This window comes from Panthera leo, chromosome B1, assembly GCF_018350215.1.
Source record: "Panthera leo isolate Ple1 chromosome B1, P.leo_Ple1_pat1.1, whole genome shotgun sequence".
NCBI lineage: Eukaryota > Metazoa > Chordata > Mammalia > Carnivora > Felidae > Panthera > Panthera leo.
In genome coordinates this window covers 203,420,425-203,440,354 of record NC_056682.1, presented here as the reverse complement: position 1 = coordinate 203,440,354, position 19,930 = coordinate 203,420,425, and the positions used below count along the sequence as shown (strand labels likewise).

The following is a 19,930-nucleotide window of genomic DNA, read 5'->3' as shown; positions in this document are numbered from 1 at the left end:
AGAAGTACAAAGATGTGACACGCCTGAGGTTTGGGGCCATTGTCTGCCCCCCACCCCCGCCCCAGCTCCCATCCGGTACAGAGGGAGGCTGGGCTGCACGGGCTCCCTTCCTTTTGTCAAGGGTGGTGTGAGAGTTCATGCGTTTTTGCCACACTCTACAATAATGAATATCCACTATGAGTATTTAATGCTTCCCTGGGCCACGGAGAGGTGAGGGCAGGCTGGCAGTGTGAGGCTGGGTGCACCTGTGCCAAGCTGGCACCCTCGGGCAGGTCTACACCCTCTCCTCCTGAGTCGCGGAGTTTCCCGGACAGGCCCCGGACTTTCAGCCTGAGCGTGGGGGGCCTGGCTGCCCTCCACCTGCTGTCCCCGCCCTGGGAGCTGAGTGAGGAAAGGGGGAGGGGACTTCACTGTTCACGTCAGCTACCACTCAGCGTCCCCAGTGTCAGGTCACAGCTTTGCCCAAAAGATTTGGGAGCAGGGGCTCAGATAAATACCACACACCCGTGTTCACAGAAGCTTGCTCTCCAACCCCACCAACAGATAGTGGATAAACAGTGTGGTCCCCACGGTGGGACGTTATTCGACCGTAAAAGGAAGTTCTGCACACACTACAAGGACAAACCTGGAAGACACCAGGCTGACTGAGACAAGCCGGTCACAGAAGGTCCCATAGGGTGTGATTCCATTTATGCGAACCATCGAGAAGAGGCAAGCCTACAGACACAGAAGGCAGAGGAGGGCTGTGGGGCCAGGGGCGAGAGATGGGGAATGACCGATTGATAACAGGTACAGGGTTTCTTTACGGGGTGGTGAAAATGTTTGCCAAACTGTGAATATAAAATAAAGGAATGTTTTCTTGCAATCATCTAGTGAACTCACATTCGGGAAATAGTTCATAAGTTAAATGTCTGTCATCAGTGGGCTGGCTCAACAAATCATCAGGTCACATCCATACAATTTCCATTTTGTAGAAGGGACAGATGCTAGAAATGTTAAAATATTAAATGAAAAGGCAGCATTCTAAAAATTACGGAGATCATATGTACATAAGGAGAGACAGGGAAACGCAATAAAAGCAAAGCATTAATATCACGTATATTTGAGTGGTGGGACCATGGATAAACTATGCTTTTCCAAAGTGTCTTCTGGGAGCAAGTATTACCTTTGTGATCAGAATGAACGTGATTTCCAGGAGAGAGGAAGCGCCCGTCGGCAGCAGGTGGCACCACAGCCCTGCCTGTGGCGGGAGCTCGTCCCAAGCCGAGACAGAAGCGGCTCGGGGCGCCCCCTGGGGGTCAGCCCTGCAGCCCCAGCCCCGCAGATCCATGCTCCGGAGGCCCTGGACGATGTGGGGCGGCCAGCACACAGAAACCAGGGGAAGGGCCCTGACCCCACAGAGAGTTGAGGCCATGAAGGCTCCCTGAGGCTCTGGTTGAGCAGGGTAGGGGGGCCGGTGGAGAGAGAGGGAGAGGGACAAGGACTCCACAAAGACACTGATCCTAGGCAGAAAATCGGCTTCGAGGGGCTCGGGGAACAAAAGACCAGACTGCTGCAGGAAGAATTTGACCTGGGACCTGAGCCTGGGTCTAGTCGGTCTGCCTGGTCCCCAGGGGCCACAGGGATGGCCACTGTCTGGGCACTGCCCAGGGCCTGTGGATGCTGATCCTGCAAGGGCAGTTGCTAGACTGCTGGCCCATGGCAGGCACTGGACCCTTGGCGGACGCCACACAGGCTGGAAGCAGAGGGCCACTCGCATCTATAGGACACACCCCGTCTCCGCACACACCCCGTCTGCCAGGGTCTGCCCCTTCCGCTTCACTGCCCAGGCAGCAGGCTGACAAGGGCTGGTGGGGCCCTGGTCGGCCTGGGGACTGTGTTCAGCGGACTGGACCCAGGGCTCCTGCAGAGCCCTGCCTCGCTCGGCATGACCACAGGGCCGCCCCCGGCGGACTCACTGAGGGGAATCACCTTAGACCTCAGAGGAGCCCAGCACCTGCCAGGACTTGCCAGGCAGGAACTCCCCTGACCGTGCCAGGGGCCACCCCAAGGAGCTGCAGCTCCTACCAAGATTACAGAAGGCCCAGGACAACGAATCTTTTCAAACAAGTCAGAACATGTCTTTCCTCTGCTGAAACCTTCTACCCCTGCCTCTCAATTAGTCCAAGTAAAAGCAAAAAGCCTTATCGGGCGAGGCTTACGGTGCCTGGCCTAGTCTGGACCCCTCTCTGTCACCCTCCCCTCCCACACCCTCCACTCACTCAAGCTTCTCAGACTTGGTCCTTGTTGTCACAGACAAGCCAAACATGCCATGGCCACAGGGCCTTTGCACAGATATCAGTGGGCCCAGAATGCTCCTTTTCTGGATACCCCCAGACGCCTCTATTTGGTATGCTCTATTGCAAGGGCCTTCCTTGACCACAAACAGGACCCCCCCACCCCCACCCCCACCCCAGCTCTCTTCCTGACCCCACCCTGCATTCTGCTCACGGGGACACTCAGCATCCTGACATAGCACGTGTGTGCTGACTGTGTGTCTTACTCTGGGGGAAGGCAAGGTTGGCTCGGCAGCTACTTCCGTTCACTGCTGTACCCCAGCATCAAAGACAGCCCCCCACCCCACACTAGCCTCCCAATCTGTATCTGCTGAACAAAGAATATGAATCCATTAGATATGGAGGAGAACCGGAAGTGGGTTACCTGGGAATAAACGCTTTCTCCACAGTTGTAATGCCGCATGGGGTTCAGGAAAAAGAGCAGCCAGCAGGGCCTCCTCACCCTTCTGGTGTCACAACTCCTCTGGGAAGAATGGGGGAGCCCCCCCAAAGATGTGTTCACGTCAAACCCCCAGAACCTGTGACTGGGGCCTTATTTGGAAAAAGGATCTTTGGGGATGTAAGTAAGCATAGGATCTCGAGAGGAGCTCATCCTGGACTGTCCGGGCAGGCTCTGAATCTGATGGCAAGGGTCTTTCTAAGAGGAGGAGGGGAGACACCCAGACAGGAGGCTGAGTGTGGACAGAGGGGGACAGAGGACGCGGCCATAAGCCCAGGAGCAGCTGGAGCCCCGGGGGCCAGGACAGGCAGGAAGGACCCTCCCTGGGGGGAGGGGGGGGGCCTCCCGAGGGAGGGTGGCCCTGGATTTTGGACTCTGGCCTCCAGGACTGTGACAAGGGAGGTCTCTGTCTTCCGAAGCCCCCGATGTGTGGCAGTTCGCCCCTGCTGCCCCGGGGAAGCCGGTCCGGACACAGCCGGAAACGTGATCCCACCTCCATCGCTCACCTGCTGGGCCCAGAAATTGCTCCCTTAGGCACAGAATGGGCACGAGGATAGCCACCGATGGGCCCAGCGAGGACAAGCCCGATCACAAGCACGTGTGGCCGCGAGAGGTGGGGCCGTTGTGGCAGGGAGGACACAGCCGGCTCCTACCGATAGGGCCCGCTCGCGCTCGCCAAGCCTTCAAAAGAGGTGGTCACATTACACATATAATTATGGCTGGAATCGTTTAAGGGACGCTAAGCTCATAATCAGTGTTTAAACCTCTAGGGAAATTGCTTTGCCGGGAGGTGTGTGTTTGCTACGTTCGTTCCACAGATTTGCAGCGGGCGAGGGGGCGCCGAGGAGTGGAGGGAGAAGGGGCTCCGTGAGGGTCCTGCCTAGTACCTGCTGTCCAGGGCGGCGGTGAGGCGGGGCTGGAAGAGATGCGGAAGGCAGAGGGGCGCGGGGCTGCCTGGCACCTTGAGCTGGCGGGTGACGCTTCTGATGCAAGTGGCCGGGGCCCAGGGCAGAGTCTCGCTCCCCCTCAGCATCCCGGGGCCGCCCACAGCCCCACCGGCGGGGAGACGGGGGGGTCCCCAACCATGCTAGGGTGGTGGAGCTGACACACACCTTCCCCACCCACTGGGATGTCCTGGGTGGGTCTGAGTGCACGTGTGTCTACGTACGTGTGAATGCGCGTGACAGCGTGCGTGTGCGTGCGTACGTGGGATGTGTGTGCACGGTGTGAGCATGCACACTCAGAATGGTGGCACACCCAGGGCAGTGGCTGCACAGGGGTGCCAGAGGCTGGCCACTCTCCCAAGTACTGGGCAGGGACAGAGGGACAGGAGAGCGACAGGACCAAGGGTCCACTCCGACTGGCAGCAACCTCACCTGACTCCGCAGCAGTTTTCAAACAAACTCCTTTCCAGAACATGTCACGTTACAGGCTTGTATTGCTTAAAAGACGTAACTCGTTCGCCTGTGACCTGTGCATGAATCCTGTCATGTTTTGATATTAATGGAAAGATTTTAAAAGCGAGATCCTGGGTGTGTACATGTTGAAGAGAGACCATCAGGCAGGAGCCGCTACAGTTCACCAGGTGGGAGCCAGCTCACTCCCCACATCCTGGCTGCCCCGCACTGGCACCAGGATGGGACTCACGCCCCCAGCCGCACCCTCCCCACCGCCCGCTGTGGCCTCCTGAGCACGGTCAGTTCTGAGGAGGTGAGAGGCTGCCCCGGGCCTGCACCCCAACTCTACACCACCAGAAGGCGCCTGGGCCTCACTGGCCGGGGATGGGGCCGGGACTCAGAAACGAGCCCTCCAAGGCCAGGGCAGCCCCTAAGAGAGGGGGGGGCCGTCACCGCCGGTGGGAGTGGATGGGGCTGGAGACGGGGTGACGCCAGAGTCCACGCGCGCGGGCTCCTGTGACTACAAAAACAACAGTGGTCTCTGCGTGCCGCACGCGAGTGTGGGTTCACACCGCCATCCCTCACAGGACGTGGAAGGCTCCCTGTGCACCTGTGTCCAGCCTCGTGACTGTGGGCGAATCGCTCCGTCCCCGAACCTCACTGTTCTCTTCCGTAAACGGCAATAGTTAGCAGGGACAGAGATGATGCTTTGAGAGGGGGCCACTCCCGCCTCTGACGAAGGCTCCGTAAGCCGCAGGGCCTCCCAGTAGAAGCCCACACACAAGGCAGTGATTTCCGGTGACGTATGAACAAACACCACAGTACACAGATCCGTGTGCCGTGGGGTCCCGCGGGCGCTCCGGGCGCCGCCCACCCCTCTGCCCTCCCGCCCGTGCGGTCTACCCTCGCTGGCTCCCATGGCTGTCGGAGAAGCAGTGGCCTGCTCCCACTCCAGAGTCACAGGACCCCCATGGGACCCTGGGGCCGATCGCTGAGGGACTGCAAAAACTGGCAGTTTGGTCCAAACAGCAAATGTAAACAATATACTGAAAATTAGCTGATGTCTCCATTTCTTCTGATTAAGGAGCATTACCACTGATGTCCTAAGAGATGAGCAAGCACCTTTACGTCTCTCTCCCTTTCCTACTTCAGTGAGTCCATGGACCCCTGCCCTGCCCAGGCCGGTCAGGCATGGCGGGTCCTGCCCTTGGCTCCCATCTGGGAGGCAGAAGCAAGAAATCAGAATCCCATTGATACCTGTGTCAGTTACGGACAGTCACCATACAGCAGGGAGGGCTTCCTGGAGGTGGCGGCATGGCATGAGAAGAGTCTATGAGTCCACGGAGACCCCCAGTCTCCCCACACCTGGGGCCCACAACACCCTAGGACACCCCCCGACCTCGGGCAGCCCTGCCTGGCCCCTGCTGCCTACAGAGTTCTGATGTGGTTCTGCTGCTGTGAACTCTGTGGAGACAGGACCTTCTTGGCCTCCCTGTCTCCCCATCTTCCCACCACCTTTCTGCTGCGGCTGCTCCCCAGGTCCACACTTCCGCAGGGCTCGGTATGTCCCTGTGAGGGGCATTTTCTGCCAGACGCTGGCCTCAGGGCCCACTGCCCTGGAGAGCTGCCAATGGATCTCCGCATCTGAGAAGGGCCTATCTCTCTCCCACTCCAGCCCTGGTTGCCGGGCAGGGGTCTCTACCTCCCAGGAAAACCAGCAGAGAGACTGGTAGGTGACCCAGCTCTGACAGGATCAGGCCCTAGTCTGAGAGGTCAGGTACGGTTGGAATTAGGGTCATGAGGCCCTGAGCTGGGTCCTAGGGCCACAGTGGACCAGCGGCACCTGCCCTTGAGGGGCTCTGGGGTGGTGACATGGAGGAGGGGACCCCCGAGGGGACCCTGCACATGGCCACTGCCCCAGGGGGAGGCCTGCCATGGGCAAGAGTCCCAGGGCCGGGCTGGGAGTCCCTGGAAATTAGCACAGGCTGAAGGCTTCTGGCATCATCACCTCTGCCATCTGGGCAGAGGAAGGTGATCTCCCGGAGCCTCAGTTTACTGGTCTGTAAACTGGGAAAACAATGCCACCCGTGCAGGGTCCTCCGAAGAAGGACATCCAGACACATACGGTGGAGGGTGGGGCTGGGGGTGCGTGTGATTCCCCCCTTTGCTGTGTGGCCCTCGGCCTGTAACACGGGGAGAATGCACAGCTTCCCCAAGGGCAAGGGGGCCGTGAGGCTGGGGCCAGGCTCCCACACTACCACCGTCAAGGAGGTCGTCCGTCCGGAGGCTTAGGCAGGGGATGGACATCAAGCAGGGCCCGGCCCAGAGGCGGCCGAGGGTCTGCCCCACACTGTTTGTGGGCACATCACCCCCCAGCGGAATCCCACTGTGAAGCAGCAGCCCCAAGACCACCCGGGCCGTGGGCCAGGCTCCCAGACGCCCTGCAAATACCACCTGGTCAGCCTGGTGGGTGATGTTCATCCAGAAGGAACACAGGGAGGGGCACAACTGTCCCTACAACACTGGGGGACAGCCAGGAAGCCTCAGTGAGCCCCCTTGTCAGCAAAGGATGCTCTGCAGGGCCCCCAAAAGCTTAGGAAGTTCTGGGGACCTGTGACTTCCCCGGACACGGAGGACAGACAGCAGATGTCCTGCCCAGTGCCCACGGTCCTTGCTGAGCCATCCCTGCCTGACAACAGATAGATGGGGTGGCCAGCAGGGCCCGTCAGAGTTCTTCCCCAGACACAGGCCACAGGAAGACCACACAGGCCGCTCCCCCTGGAGCCCAGAGGGAAAGCCTGGTGGCTCTCAGGTCCATCTTGCCTCGAGTGACCCCAAGCCTGCTGGTACCCGAGGAGGGTCCACAAAACAGGGGGAACCCCTCCAGGGTTGAGGAGGGCCCGATGCCCTGGGGCCTCCCATGCTGCCATGACGACCCTCCATTCATCCCGCAGCTACCCCGGCAGGTCCCGTGTGTCCCCAGGCCCTGGCACACCCACCCTGCCCAGCCGTGCCCACTCATGAGACTACAGCCCTGTCACCGACAGCCCCCGGGAGACACTGTCCAGAGCCGGGGCTGCAGAGCCGGGCAGGGCCCCGAAGCAGCCGCTGACGCAGGCAGCTCCTCCCTGCCTCCCCGCTGCCTCTGGGCTCGCTGCCCGCCCCGGGCACTGCCTGGCCCTTCGCCACCCTGAGGTCAGGTGCACACTCGGCTCCCTCTGTGGAGAGGGGTGGGAGCCGTGGTCCCCTCCTCTGGTGGCATGGCACAGCCCAGCTCTGGAGAAGGTCCCATGGTTGGGTTATGGGAACCTGATCCTCACGCTCTACTCTAGAAAAGCCAGGAAACACAGACGAGGAAAAAGCGCACGTCCGTGTGTATTTTATAAACACGTGTGGTTGTCACATGAGCAGAGGGGACTTGTGTTACCTTCCGCTGTCGTAACTCACACACTCTTCCTGCACTTTTGCTGCTTTCAAAAGCTCTCAGAACATAAGGCGCCAGGGCTGATGAACAAAGCAGCGGGTGAACTTGACTGTGGACACCGCCTGGTGTCCCTGTTGGACCACACTCAGCAATTTAAACCTGCTTTCTCTGGTTTCTGCCTCCGTGAAGGTGGGAGGAAGTGTCGTGCAGGGGAGGTGGCCTTGCAGACAGGGATTCACCTGGCCCCATGGGGTGGAGCAGGCGACCCCACGAGCCCTCGAGGGTGCTGCTGGGGCTGCACCCCATGCCCTCCCCTCCATCCCGCATCCCGAGGAGAAGGGGTCAGTGCCTACCAAGCACACTGCACCCCTGCTCAGAGCCCTCCACCCTGCCCCGTGGAGCCCTGCATACAGAAGGAGTGGGCAGGCCTGGGGCTGCAGGGAGTGCGATGGGATGGTTGTGCCTGGAGACCCAGAACTGTAGGCCAGTCCCCTTCCCCTGGAGCTGCCCCTGCAGCACGCCCCCTCCCCCCACCGAAGCCACGAACACCCACATACCAAACACCCTGGCTGGGATGAGGGCACAGACCCTGCCTGGGAAGCAGGGCTGCACTGAGTGGAGGGCCAGCGGCCCAGAAGAGGTCCGCTGCAGGGGCAGGAGTTTGAGGGAAAGAACCCAGGATGTGAGATACCAGATGTGAACCCTGAGGTCCCCCTCCAAATCCCAGGGCATCCTCCTGAGGCCAGCTGCCTTCCAACTCTTGGTGGCCCCTCATTTTCACTTGATCTAGGGCAAGGATGTTCCCCCAACCAAGCACCCTAAGTCATACCCTCCAGCCTAAGGGACGTGGTGTGGGGGCTGGCAGGATGGGTGAGAAGACATGAGACTCGAGGCTGGGCTCTGGGGATGGGCCCAGGGGTCCTGCAGTGGGCCCCCAAACTGGAGTCAGACAGATGAGAGGGTCTCTGAGCTCCTGCTTCCAATCTGTGCAGCAGGGACACCAATGAAATGTTGCTATGGTACTCAGTGAGGCCACAGGGGCAAATTTTCCCATGGGTTTCATCAAAGGCACATGGTGACTTGGTATAACAGGGAGGGATGTCATGGCAGAGAGGGAGGGGACAGTGACCCAAGGAGCAAACAAGGACCAGAGGCACAAGAGTGCAGAGAGCACCTGGAAAGCTGACACTAGGAGGGTACAAGGGGGCAGTGGCGGGGCAGTTGCCCAGGATCCAAGAGACCAGGAGAGTAGGGAGCCCTGGGGACTTCCAAGCAGGGGACCATCACCCAGCTATTTGGTATCAGCCTGTCTGAGGGGACGTCAAGAGGACAGGGTAGGGACTGAGGACAATGCAAGTAAACTCCTCCACTCACTGAGGAAGAAACGGGTAACTGAGCAAACCTACATCCAGTAAAAACATTGAAGCCAAAAAACCTTCCCATGAAAACGCTAGGCCCAGACAGCTTCACTGGTGAATTCAAACTAACATCTAACTAGTATCTAATTGAAACTAATATCTAAGGCAGAAAGAATACCCGCTCTACCAAACTCTTCCGGAAGACTGAAGAAGTGAAAGGGCTCCCCAACTCATCCTAGGTCTCAGCTTTGCCCTGATACCCAATTCTGAAAAGGACATTATAAGAATAGAAAACTATTGCCCAGCATTCCTCACAATCAGATGCAAAATTCTTAATAAAATTTTAGCAAATCAAAACCAACAATACATAGAAAGGGTAATACCTAATGGCCAAGTAAAGTTCATCCCAGGAAGGTAAGATTCACTTAACATCTGAAAATCAATCAATGTAATTTATCACATTAACAGACTAAAAAAAATAAATACTATATGATCATCCCGAAAGATACAGAAGAAGCATTTGAGAAAATCCATCGTTTCTTGGTAAAAACTCTCAGCAAGCTGGGGATAAAAGAGAACTTACTGGACCTGATAAAGGGCGCCTATGAAAATCCTGCAGCCAACAACAGACACTAAATGCTTTCCCTCTGAGATCAGGAATACGGCAAAAATATCCTGTGTCAAATCTATTCAACATTGTACTAGAGGTCCTTGCCAGGGCGAAAATGCAAGAAAGAGAAGTAAACAACATCCAACTGAAAAGGAAATATAAAATTGGCTTTTTTTTCACAGATGACATCATCATCTACAGGAAATGGGATGAATCTTCATAAAGACTATAATGAATAAAGCGAGTTTAGTAAAGTTGTAGGAAATAAGATCAATATATAAAACTCAGTTGCACCTCCCATATTAGCAATGAACAATTGGAAACTGAAATCATAGAACAATATAATATCACATCAAAAATATAAAATACTTAGGGATAAATCTGATCTGACAAAAGATGTGCAAGACTTCTACAATAAAAACTATGAAAGTTTGCTGAGAGAATTAAGAGCCTAAATAAATGGAGAGATATACTATGTTCATGAACTGGAAGACTTGATCTTATTAAGGGGTTAATTCTTCCCAAGTTGATCTACAGATTCAACAAAATTCCAGTCAAAATCCTAGCAGGCATTGTTTTTCGTTTTTGTTTCATATAAATTGACAACTGGTCCTAAAATTCATAGAGGACCCGGAATAACCAAAACAACTTTGAAAAAGAAGGAAGTTGTAGATTTACACTACCTGATGTTAAGCTACGTTTTAGGGGCACCTGGTTGGCTCAGTCGGTTAAGGGTCCAGCTTCAGCTCAGGTCATTATCTCGCGGTCCATGAGTTCGAGCCCTGCATTGGGCTCTGTGCTGACAGCTCCAAGCTTGGACCCTGCTTCAGATTCTGTGTCTCCCTCTCTCTCTGCCCCTCCCCCACTCACGCTCTGTCTCTCTCCCTCTCTCTCTTTTTCAAGATAAAATATTAAACAAACAAAAAAAATTTTTTTGAACACCAGCTGCCCATACATCACAGTGTGATATTGGTATTAATATAGACAGACCAATGAAACAGACTAGTGAGTCCAGAAACAAACCCACACATATACACTTGACTGATTTTTGATGAAGGTGCAAAGGCAATTCAGTAGAGAAGGGATGGTCTTTTTCAACAAATGGTGCTGGAGTAATTGGTTTTCCTTATGCAAAACACAGTAAAATTTTGATCCATACCTCACACCATATACTAAGTTAATCCTAAATTGATCATAGACCTAAATATAAAAACCAAAAATATAAAACTTCTAGAACAGAAGAAAAACCTCTGTGACTTTGGGTTATAAAAATAATCCTTAGATCTGATACCAAAACTACAATCCAGGGAAGAAAGAAAGTTGATAAATAGGACTCCACTGAAATAAGAACTTCTACTCTTCAAAAGATAGTCAGAATGAGAAGATAAGCCACAGGCTGGGAGAAAATATTTGCAAACTGTATTTCTGATAAAGGGCTCCTGAGTGAATGAAGAACTCTCAAAACTCAGTAAGGAAACCACCCAGTTGAAAGAAACAGCAAAAGATTTGAATACAGTAGAGGCTTCCCCCAGTTACATAGGCTGATGGCACTCGAGTGCGTAAGATGCTGAACGTCAGCAGCCCTTAAGGAAATGCAGGTTGAAACCACCATCACAATACCACTTCAGGCCATCAGAACAGCTCAAGTTACAAAGCCTGACCACACCATGGTTTGGAGATGTGTGGAGGAGCTGTACCCTCACTCCACAAGGCTTACTCTATGCCGGTTACCTTTCACTAAAGCTGGTGAAACCGGTTAGAAATACCAGACTGGGCGTCCGAACTGTGCTCATGTGTTACTGCCTCTAATGCTGTGCCTTCCTCTTGGACTAACATTACTGCTCCCCTTGTCTGATTAACCTCGCTGGGCTTTGCCATGCCTGCCCTCCCCTTCTGCTTCCCCCCGTGTCCCCTCTGTCCTTCTGGCACCTTGGGCTTTGTTGGACCTGCTGCCTGGGACACATCTCCTCCCTCCCCACCTTCCATTCAGGTCTCAGAGGATGTCACCACCCCAGGAGGCCCACCCTGATTGCTCTGACTGCTGGAGCTGCCCCAGAGCCCACCCATCACTCTCCACCTTATGCATGGATTTTATCTTCTTCCTGGCACTGGCCGATGGACAGTGGACAGTGTGGGGAGGGCGAGGAAAAGAGGAGAATGGGACCCAGGGGCGCAGCTGACGGTGGTGAAGGCGGTGGAGGCGGCAGGGTGGGAGAACGTGAGATGTCTGGGGTGCAGGGAGGCAGCCAGGCTGCAGGGAGAAGCTGTCTGGAATGAGAGGACCTTTACGGGCATGCTGGGTCAGCAGGGGGTGGAGGCCAGGACGGAGCTGTCCCGGGTGCTGATGCAGCGGTCACCATGCAGTCACTGCCTGGAGCACAGCCAGGCTGGATGTGCTCTCTCCAGCTCCACACCCTGCTATGAGTTTGTAAGACAGACTGTGACAGCAGTGAGGCCCCACGACGAGAAGGGCATGTCCCTCCCAGGACCCAAGTGCCTCCTGTGTGCAGGCACTCCACCGCCCTCCAGGTGTTCTAGCGGCTTGGGCCTTAGTCACTGTGCACGCTGCAGGTTGCATGGTGGTGCCGGTGAGGGGCTCAGGGGACTCAGGGAGAACCCAGCCCTGACCTGCCCTCTGACCTCATGCCAGTGCTCGGCTCCGGTCCCACCCCGTGTCAGCAGAGCAGCCCCGTCATGTAACAATTGACTTGATGACAGTCATTACGCCTAATCTGTTTTTTGAGAGTCTAATTAATTCCAAGTCCTTCTCTATTTTTAAACCACTCAATCATTCCTGTTTTTCCTTCCAGGGACAGGACATGGTGGGAGGCCTCCCTGTTCTTTGCACAGTGGTGGGGACACCGGCCGCAGGGACGGATGGCAGTAGCAGCAAGGCCTGCACCCAGTGTCCAGCCCTAGAATGGCTCTGGCAGAACCAGCAGTGATGTGTGTGTCCCGATGGGGACGAAACAAGGCCTCATGGGGCAGGACCTACTGCCCAGGGTCCCACAGCTGCCAGAGAGAGGTTAGGGTCAGGCCCGGGCTCGCTCTGTCACCCCGTTCCAGAGCTGGTGTTCTGCTGAGCCCCGCAGAGAGCCCAGCAATGGGGCGGGTGGGGCCCAGCCAGGAAACATCTCCTCCAAGTCTCCGCTCACTGAGAGGCCAGTCAGCCCAGGCAGTGCACAGTCCTTACTGCCCCCATGCCTTGACTGGCATCCCCTTACCTTTGAAGGTGCTGGCTCAGGACTGGTTCCCGAGAGCACCCCCAACCACCCCGACTACCTGCACCAGAATCCGAGGCTATTGATATTACACAGGAAAGGGAAGCACGCCCTTCCAAGTCGTGGAGGCCAGAAGATAGCAGTAGACCTTGGACACTGATGAGGCCCCACCCAGGGCAAGGGGCTGACCCCAGGCCTGGAACGGCCGACCTGACTCCGTCTGCTGGAGGGAATACTGATTCGGTGATGTGTGCACAAAGCACATCAGAAGAGCCAGTCCCACAACTCTGGGGAAGGTTTCCACATGATGGAGGACTCACCACTCACCACATACTCTGGGGGAGGTTTACCCTGTGCAGCCCCTGGGCTGGGCACTGGGGCAGGACCGAGGTCTGCAGGCATCCCAAACAGTTCCCACTGTATGCAGAAGAGGGTCAGTGGGGCCCTGGGGGGAAGCTAGAGCCGGCCTCCTCTCTGCAGCCACAGGCATCCCCAGGGCCCCGATGCCTCTGAGCCTGCGTCCCGACCCTGGCAAAGGGCAGAGGAGCTCAGGTGGAACCACGACAGGGCCACAGCACAGAGGAAGGCAAGGCGTTCACTGGAAAAGGAGACAGGCAGGCAAGACTCAGGTTCAGTGAGGAGGTGATGCTGGAGGCCGGCCTCCTCCAGAGTCTGTCAGCACGGGACAGAGTCCCACCGCGGTGCCCGAGATAACCCTGCCTGGTGGTCACACCACCAGTGAAGAGTGGGAATCAGACCCAGAAACAGTGAAATCCAGTGATGTGATGGGGAGGTAAAGTCAAGACTGGAAATAGGAACAGTCAGTAACAATCCTGAACCAAGGCGGTGAGTAACAGTGGGTGAGTCACAGCGTCAGATAACAACAGCGAGTAACGAAGACACGTAACAATGACAAGTAAGACGTGGACTCACATGAAGGAACAATGTTCCGTGGCCTCTCAGCTCCTCCTCCAGATGCCATCTGAGCTGGAGACTATTGTTAGCCCATTTTGCAGATGACAAAACCAAGGCTTGAGGAGGTCAAGGTCAAGCATCCCGCCCACAGGTCCCCCCCCTCCCCTGGACCCACTCACCCACGGAATTTGCAGGTGCAGGGGAACACATCCTCCAATACTGCCACCCAAACAGGGGAGGAGGCGCCACAGGCGAGGTGTGCCAGCAGCTCCCCTCTGCAAGAAGGAGCACATGGTCCGAGCATATGTCGCCTGTTTAGAGCAGAAGCTCAGAAGCCCGTGCAAAGGACAGCCTTCCAGATTCTTATCTTTCTACCCAAAGTGACAGCCAGGGAGGCTCACTAAGTGCATGATGGAGAGGCGGGGGGCACCACCAGCCAGACTCAAATGTGGCCAAAGAACTGAATGACGCAGAGCGACCCTGCAGGGCGGGGCCGGCGACGATGGTCGCTGAGGTCCCCCTGAGCCAGACACTGGAGTAGCCCTGCCTGTGTGTCAGGATGGCCCCGGGCCCTGACAGTCACGCTCCCTCTGATGGTTAGAGACGGTCTCAGAAGACAGAACAACGGGACTTCTAAGACTGGGGTGCAGAGTTGATGGTGAAAGAGGGGATGACCACAGGACACTAGCAGGAGACGAGGACAGTGCTCCCTGACCTTGCGGGTGAGGGGGGTAGCAGGTGCACAATCAGCCAGAGGAAAAACTAACAACAAACGTGAGAACCAAAAGTTGTCTCTAGAATTTTTATAAATTTAATTATGCAAAACAAAATGGACGTCATCAACAAAGTCAAAGGGCGAGTAGCACGTTGGGTAAATCTATCCACAGCAGACACACCAGAAGGAATGTTTTCAAGTCAGTAAAAAAGACACGAAAACCCAATTGGAAAATAAGCAAAACACGTGAACAGCCACTTTGTGCACAGACAGAGGAACCACGAAACAGGTAGAAGTACGCGGGATACGGACCACCAGAGAAAAGCCACCTCCAACAGCACAGAGGGTCCCACTTCTGCTCCTCAAGGTGGGAAAACTGGGCCTGCGGCTGTGGGGGCTGGGGCAGCCCCCCACCCAGGCAGTACATCGCTGGCTTCTGGGAGGTAAGCTGACGTAAGTGATGGTAAGGCCTTTATACCTTTGCTGTGCTGACTCTACTAACAGTCGATTCTCAAGAAATAATCCAACTGGGGTGCCTGGGGGGCTCAGTCGGTTAAGCCTCTCACTCCTGATTTTGGCTCAGGTCATGATCTCACAGTTTGTGAGTTTGAGCCCTGCGTCAGGCTCTGTGCTGACAGTGTGGAGCCCACTTGGGATTCTCTCTCTCTCTCTCTCTCTCTCTCTCTCAAAATAAATAAACATTAAAAAAACAATCCAAGAGGCAGATGCAGAGCCATAAGGGAGCATGACCACAAAGCTAATTTAACATGGAAAAAATATATGGAAGTGGGAAAACATAGAATAAATTAGGTATGTTCTTAGGATACAGTAAAGTTCAACAGAAATAGTGTTTTTCAAGAGCTTTACAGAGCAATGATCACAAGATAAGATTTAGTGAGAAAAATAAAACTGCCCATGGGATTTGGGATGATTTTTATTTCTTTCTGTTTCCAAAGTTTCTACAATGAACGGGGCCATGTTTATAATAAGAAGAAAGAGAGCCCGTGTTATTTTTTAAACAAGACAGCAGGATGGAAACACTCTAGTCTAATGTCCCCAGAAAGGACAAAAACAGACTTGAAGCAGGATGAGCTTCCATGTTGTAGACAAGTGACTTATTCAGGCTTCCGCAGCATGGAAGGTTCTGGAACAACCTCCACTCACCAAGGTGAGGTGAGTCTAGACAGGGAACAAGCTTTTAAAAAATGTTAACTTTTCCTTTAAAAAGCTCCTAACTTTTCCTGAAAAGGTAGGAGAGAAGAAGCCAGTAAAAAGAGAAAAGCTGAAGGACCCATGATTCTGGAACATTCTGCCCAGGATTCTGCTGAGGGCCATGTCCCACCATCCTGGCAGCAGTGCTGGTGGAACGGGCCGTGGTGCGGCGGGCTGAATGTAGGGCCTGGGCGGCTGCCGCGGGGGCTTCTCCAGCTGAGACCCCAGTGCCCTGCCTTCCACCTGTCTTCTGCTTAAGCAGGAAAATCCGCTCCAGGTGTCCTCGGGGCAGGCGGACCCTCCGTCACAACTCCGTGCGCCTGGGCCAACCCTGTGTGGCTCGAAGAGGTGTGAGGCTGCACCTGTGTGACTCCCTCTCGGGACTGGGAGCTCATGAGCACAGTGCCACACCTGCCGCTCACTCCTCCAGCCACCGGTCACCTGCAGGTCAGGACAGGCAGGAGGCTGCAGGCCACCCACATCTTCCAGGCACCCGGAGCCGAGGCAAACTCCAGCCTGTCCATCTGCAGGATGGGAGGGGTAGTCACCTGCCCCTGCATGCAAGGCCCACAGTCTCCATCGTGAAGCCTCAGGAATTTTGGTGAACTTCCTGCCTGTGTGAGGCTGGTCCTTTGTGTCTGTTCATTTTAATTGTACCCTGCTCTGTCACCTCTGTATTAGTGTTCGAGCACGTCCATGAGGTCAGCTTGTGACATGAGCGAAAGGTGCTCCTGATGTGTGCACTGCGGGTGGATTCCCGCTACAGGGGCTTGGGGGGGGGGGGGGGGGGGGGGGGGCGGTCATCGCTGTCCAAGGTCCTGGCCAAGACAGGGGATTCCCGCTGTGGGGGGGCATGGGGGCGGGGCATCGCTGTCCAAGGTCCTGGCCCACACGCATGTCTGTCCTGATCATCCCACCAGCTGCCACATTCTTCCCTCCTCAGACACTCTGCAGCTTCCCTGCAAGATGGGACTGTCTCTCAAGGCCACCGTGGGGCTTCTCTTCCCTTTCCTCAGCTCAGCCTCAGCGTTTGTGCTATGGTGAGTGAGGCCTTGGGAAGCTGTGAGGCAAACAAGCCGTGTCCACTGTGGGACACATCAGGAAACCAGGAGACAGAGCGGGTGTCCACTGGCTGGACCCAAAAAGGGGGGCAGGTCAAAAGCTGAAAAATTCACGTATCCTGTCAAAGAATTCCTGATGATTTCCTATCATCCTTGCAAAAAAGTTATCCGCTTACCAATCAGCTCTGTGCCGCAGGGTCAGAGGCCCTGATGAAGAAAGCCACCCAGCGGGTTGTGACAATAACTCATTCCCTCTGGACACGGCTGAGGAAGCTGGACTTGCACCTCAAAAACAGATGTTTGCACCGTCTGTAACAGCAGGGTCTGGTGCAGCCACACGGGGGGCCACGCGGCTGGAAGGGAAAGTGGGCACGTCTCCAGAAATAAATGCAAATGACCATCTCTATGCATCTCATGTTGAATGAAATAAAATAACCTGCTGTGAGTAACACCGGGGGCACAGTCTCAAAGAAAGGAACGGTCTCGGTCTCGAGCGGGTTGGAAGCAGTCCACGCTGTGTGTGCTAAGGACAAACGCACTGTTGATAAAAGTCTCAGGTGATAATGAGCGCTGGTGAGGATGTACAGAAGGTGGGGCCTCACGCACGACTAGTGGGCACAGAACTGCAGACCCTCTGGAAACCAGTCGATAGCACCTCAAAAAGCTGACCACAGAGTTAGCATATGGTGCAGTGATCCTACTTCTGCATACACACCCAAGAGAAATGAAAACCTCTGACTGTACAAAAACGTGTTCACGAATCTGCAGAGCAGGACTATCCATGGCAGCAAAAAGGATCAACAACGCACATGCACATCGACGGTGACCCACAAAACGGCAGAATACTACTCAGCCACAAAAAGGAAGGCGGCACTGGCATTTGCTACAACGCTGATGAGCGAAAGGAGACACGCTCAGCGAAAGGAGACAGACTCACGTATTGTGTGATTCCGCTTCTCTGAACTGTCCAGAAGGGGCAGATCCATGGAGACACAAAGTAAATCGGGGGCTGCTTGGGGCTGGGGGAGGGGTGAGGAGTGACTGCAGACCCCACACGGAAAAGCCCAACACCACTGGGCAGACACAGCCAAAGCACGCAGGGCCCCGGTGGGAGGACCAAGGGTGGTGATGACACAACGGCCATGTGTGAATCCAGCACCTCTCTTCTGATGCTGAGGACGCAGCAGGCACATGGGGGGTGCTGGGGCAATGCTCACTGAATCTGCTTTGTTCCGGATAAGTCCAGGGTGTGGGGAGCAAGGGAAGGGACAGCGGCCTGGAGTCAAAAGAGGTGTGGAGGTGTCAGGGTCCCGCAGACCCCCACCGGGCCTGCCTTTCCTGGTCCCCTGCCTCTACGGGGGAGCCCGGGAGGAGCCCTGGAGGCACGGCCTGAGAATCTGCCCAGGGAGTCCCCAGGATCCCACCACAGCCCCAGGGGCTCCACTTCCAAGGCCAGGATAGTGAGCAAAGAGAGATGGAAAGCATACTCAGAGGCGGCCACGGCCCAGTTCTCCCCAACGCGGCTCACCCAGGGCCAGGAGGGGCCACGATGACGCAAGGGGGTGGGCTGAGGCAGTCAGGCCCAGGAGGGCCTCGTACCATCTGCTTAACTGCCTGCCGTGCTGGTGTCTGACACCGGCCACCTCCCACCTCCCCTGGCACGCCTGAGAAGCTGAGGGAAGCGGGTCAGCACTTAGGGAATGAGCCCTGATGCACACAGAGGAACCTGGCTGTGGCCAGAGATGGCTCTTACCTGGAGCCCGACAGGCGGTGCGGCTCCTGCTCGGCCTCCTCTCCCTGCTGACTTTCCAGCCTGGCCGTCGAGGGCTGCCCTGCATCCTGCGGTCCAGCCTCAGGCCCCCTTTTCGGACTGGCGGCGGTGCCCGCTCCAGGTGACCTGTCTGCTGCATCGAGCTGAGGACCTGAGGTGTGTGTCAGGCACTTGTTGGAAGTAGGGGCATCCTCTGGGGGCAGGGGGCACGGGGCGTCCGTGGGCAACGCCTCTGGCGTAGGTCGGGCCTCCTCCTGTCTCTCGGCAGGGCCCTTGGTGCCGGCCTTTGCGGAGCCCATGTAGGAGGCGCTGATGACGCTTCCCGGGCCGCACTTGTCCCGCAGACTCTGGGCAGCGGCGTCCTCCCTGCCGCCCCCACAGCCCCCGCAGCACACGCAGGAGTTCAGGAGGCAGCTGGTGGCCGCAGCACTGAGTTTGTGGGAGCCACCGTCCATCCCCTCGGCCGCAGGCTCCGACGGGGAGACGCCCTCTCCAGAGGCTTCCGGGGCGGTGCCGGCCACGCCCACGGCCGGGGTCGACTTGGGATTGAAGATGACGGTGGCCGAGAGCTTCATGCCCCCTGTCCGGTGGGCGATCTTCTCCGCCGTCCCCGCTGCGTCCACCCCCGCCTCCCAGCCCTCCAGGTGTGGCTGTGAGTCCAGGCAGCTGCAGGAGTTGGGGCCCAGCGCCCACAGCTTGTCGTCCTGGACGTTGTTGTTAGTGCTCAGGTCCCCCTCCTCTGCCTCGGCGGGCCTGCTGGCCCCTGCCTCCCCACGCCCCCTGCCCTGTCCTCTCTCCTGGGGGCCAGCACTGGCGCTGCCCGCCCACCCAGCCGGGCTGCCCGGGGCCTCTGCAGCCCCTTCCACGTCATCCATGAAGAACACCCTTCCTTCCTCCTCGTCGCCGCCCGGCCGCAGCCCTGCGCTGCCTGGGGAGGCCTCCCCGCGGGGGCTGCCCTCCGCCCCCGGCCTGTGCGCGGGGGACTGGCAGGTGCTGGGCGGGGAGAGGAGGGACGACATCTCGTCCCCGGCCCTGTGGACCATGCGGTTGAGTTGCTCTAGCTCCTGGTCGTCATACTGCATGGAGCAGGCCAGCTCCCCCTCCTGGCTTTTGGCCTTGGCTGAGAGCATCTCCTCGGCGGGGAGGGGTGAGGGAAAGGCGGGCGCCAGGGCTGGGGGCGCCTGGGCGTCTGCCCGGATGGGAAACTCCACGTCTTGGGAAATGCAGAGGTTCCTTTCCAGCGTGTGAAGCTCCTCCTCGGTCAGGGTCTGCAGCAAATCCCTAAAGGGTCAAGATAAGAACCAGGGGTGAGACTCCCAGAGGCCACACCAGCCCCGTGGCCAGGAGTGGACACAGCATCCTCGACGTCTGCATCAGCAGAGAAGCAAGGTGTCAAAGCCTTGCAACGAAATGCGCGTGGCGCACACCTCCCCCGCTACAGGACGAGGCACGGGCGTGCGGGGACCGCTCC

General features: G+C 56.6%; 1 protein-coding gene across 3 annotated transcripts in view; it reads right to left on the bottom strand.

Moving 5' to 3' along the window:
- Positions 1-19,930, bottom strand: part of ZFYVE28 (zinc finger FYVE-type containing 28) — a 116,747-nt gene that overhangs the window by 8,891 nt on the left and 87,926 nt on the right. For all 3 annotated transcript variants that reach the window (XM_042937087.1, XM_042937089.1, XM_042937088.1), the window contains exon 8: positions 18,442-19,740. In XM_042937087.1, the coding sequence (XP_042793021.1) occupies positions 18,442-19,740 (1,299 nt within the window). The remainder of the gene's footprint in view (positions 1-18,441; positions 19,741-19,930) is intronic.